Source organism: Babylonia areolata, chromosome 15 (assembly GCF_041734735.1).
Source record: "Babylonia areolata isolate BAREFJ2019XMU chromosome 15, ASM4173473v1, whole genome shotgun sequence".
In the NCBI taxonomy this organism is placed as follows: Eukaryota; Metazoa; Mollusca; class Gastropoda; order Neogastropoda; family Buccinidae; genus Babylonia; species Babylonia areolata.
The window spans coordinates 882,086-885,147 of record NC_134890.1 but is presented as its reverse complement, the minus strand read 5'-3'; the positions used below and the strand labels follow the sequence as shown (position 1 = coordinate 885,147).

Sequence of the window (3,062 nt, the reverse complement as noted above, 5' to 3'; positions counted from 1 at the left end):
CATGTGTGTGTAGAGAAAGATGGATTGTCATGTGTGTGCAGAGAAAGATGGATTGTCATGTGTGTGTGCAGAGAAGGATGGATTGTCATGTGTGTGTGTGTGTGTGTGCAGAGAAAGATGGATTGTCATGTGTGTGTGCAGAGAAGGATGGATTGTCATGTGTGTGCAGAGAAAGATGGATTGTCATGTATGTGCAGAGAAGGATGGATTGTCATGTGTGTGCAGAGAAGGATGGATTGTCATGTGTGTGCAGAGAAAGATGGATTGTCATGTGTGTGTGCAGAGAAGGATGGATTGTCATGTGTGTGTGCAGAGAAAGATGGATTGTCATGTGTGTGCAGAGAAGGATGGATTGTTATGTGTGTGCAGAGAAAGATGGGTTGTCATGTGTGTGCAGAGAAGGATGGATTGTCACATGTGTGTGCAGAGAAAGATGGATTGTCATGTGTGTGTGTGTGTGCAGAGAAAGATGGATTGTCATGTGTGTGCAGAGAAGGATGGATTGTCATGTGTGTGCAGAGAAGGATGGATTGTCATGTGTGTGCAGAGAAGGATGGATTGTCATGTGTGTGCAGAGAAGGATGGATTGTTATGTGTGTGCAGAGAAAGATGGGTTGTCATGTGTGTGCAGAGAAGGATGGATTGTCACATGTGTGTGCAGAGAAAGATGGATTGTCATGTGTGTGTGTGTGTGCAGAGAAAGATGGATTGTCATGTGTGTGCAGAGAAGGATGGATTGTCATGTGTGTGCAGAGAAAGATGGATTGTCATGTGTGTGTGCAGAGGAAGATGGATTGTCATGTGTGTGCAGAGAAAGATGGATTGTCAGAGGCGGAGATGGTGAAACAGATGAAGGAAATTCTGAATCATTTACTTCCTGCACACTTCCACACCTTGAAGTACCTCACCACACATCTGGTCAAGTGAGTCTGGTTTTTACATGTGTGTGTGTGTGTGTGTGTGTGGGGAGGGGTGGGGGGTGTTGGTGACTGTGTGTTTGTGTGAAGGTGGGTGTTGGTGACTGTGGGTGTGTTTGTGTGAAGGTGGGTGTTGGTGACTGTGGTGGGTGTGTTTTTGTGTGAAGGTGGGTGTTTACAGTTTTGCCATATGTAGAAAATACTGCCAATTTTTCACCCCGAATCACCATACCCATGCTCGCTTTCTGCATTAAATTCGCTTTCTTCTTCGTCATCATCCACCTCTTCAATGTCCGACCCTTCAGTTTGTAGCATTTCAAGTTCTTCGGCAACCCTAAAACGTTGCCGTCACTGCCTTGTTCGCTTCACAACATTCTGAGAAGAGGCCGCTTTGCTAACAGGCTGGCACGCGAGCAGACGACCGGTCAGTGACTTTGTTAGTGTGTGTGTGAGACAGGCCACACATCCCAGACTAACCAGTCATACTGTTCGATTGTGGAGTGACCCAGAATAGCGCACTCTGCTTGGCTAATCACAAAATCACGTGTACAGCGCATGATGGAATTTTACTTTCGGAGAATGCTATTCCATTCCTTCGTCCGAAACCGAATACGTTTTGCGTAGGAATGCGTGAGCATTCCTTCGTCCGGAAAGAGTTAAGGAATGGGGTTTAAGATGTGAGTTGTCTGTCTGTCTGTCCATGCTGGTCTCTCTCTCTCTGTGTCTTTCTTTTGTCAAGTGTTTTACATACACTTGCACACACACACATGTACACACACAATGACATGGATGCAGGCACACACACATGCACGCACGCACACGCACGCACGCACACACGCACCAGCCAGGCAGACACACACACACACACACACAATACTATTATTTATTTTTAATACTGTTATTTATATTTACATTGTTGTAGGTTAATACTTGTTGATATGCTTATACATATTCTCCTTCCCATGACAACTCATTCAATACACACCACAACCTCTTTATACTTTTTCTTATAATATACTTTTCCTCTGATACATAACATGAACTTTTTTCTGTAAAAAAAATTTTTTTTTTCTTTTTTTTTTTACACTAATATTCACATGCATTCCCTTTCCTTTATACACTACTTTACTCCTTTCCGTCTAAAAAACACTTATAGTGAATAGACGTTAAACTGAAGAAGAAAACACACACACACACACACACACACACACCCTCACCACCACCCCCTGTGCCCACAGAGTCATGGAGCAGAAGAACAAGAACATGATGTCGGCAGAGAACCTCTCCATCGTTTTCGCCCCGACCTTGATGCGACCCCTCGAGACCAACCCTGCCATCAGTCTCCTGTCGGCCAAGTTTGAGCAGAAGGTCATCGAGTTCATTCTGAACCACCAGCGAGACGTTTTGGGCCGATGACCCAAACAGGATTTTGGGTCACTGAGTTGTTCATTCGCAACCACAATCCAGCACGGACTTTGGTCATCGAGTTGATTTTGAGCCACCGTAGGGTGCGGGACATTTTGAACTACCATGGGGTGTGGGACATTTTTTGGGGGGCGCTGACCTGAAGGGGATTAGTTCATCATTCGTTGTACAGTGTGGCAGGCCGCTCAGAGATTTTTTTCTCTCTCATGTTTTTTTTTGTGTGGATAATTTATTTATATGTTATGTAGCACAGCTTATGCCTTCAAGAAGGAAGGAGGGGGAGGGATGATGGCAATATTGTTGATGAATATGAGTGGAGAGGAGGTGGGGGGCGATGTTTAGAGAGGATGAGGGGGGTGGTGAGGGAGGGGGGGGGTTGAGCAGAACATGACTAGGGGCAGGGGTCATGTGGGTTGGGGTGTGTGTGTGTGTGGGGGGGGGGGGGATGTGTACAAGTAACAGTTGTGTGAATATGCTTTGCTTTTACTATTCTGCTTCGAGAGAGGATAAGGAACCAAAACTTTTTTTTTCTTCTTTTTTTTTTTTTTCTTTCTTCAAATGACAAATATAGAAATGAGGGAAGGGGGTGGGAGGTTGGGACCTTGTTTAGTGACTGCTCGACCCATTTTGTAGGGCTTTTTTTTTCAGGGGGGGGGGGGGGGGAGAAACAGCCTGCTGGGAGGGGTGGTGGGGGTGGGGGTGGGAACAGTCTGACATATT

At 45.6% G+C, this 3,062-nt stretch overlaps 1 protein-coding gene across 5 annotated transcripts in view; it reads left to right on the top strand.

Moving 5' to 3' along the window:
* Window positions 1-2,650, top strand: part of LOC143290134 (N-chimaerin-like) — a 56,108-nt gene extending 53,458 nt beyond the window's left edge. For all 5 annotated transcript variants that reach the window (XM_076599426.1, XM_076599424.1, XM_076599422.1 and 2 more), the window contains 2 exons: window positions 812-923; window positions 2,156-2,650. In XM_076599426.1, coding sequence (XP_076455541.1) covers window positions 812-923; window positions 2,156-2,333 — 290 coding nt within the window. In that variant the 3' untranslated portion in view covers window positions 2,334-2,650. The remainder of the gene's footprint in view (window positions 1-811; window positions 924-2,155) is intronic.
* The last annotated feature ends 412 nt before the right edge of the window (window positions 2,651-3,062 follow it).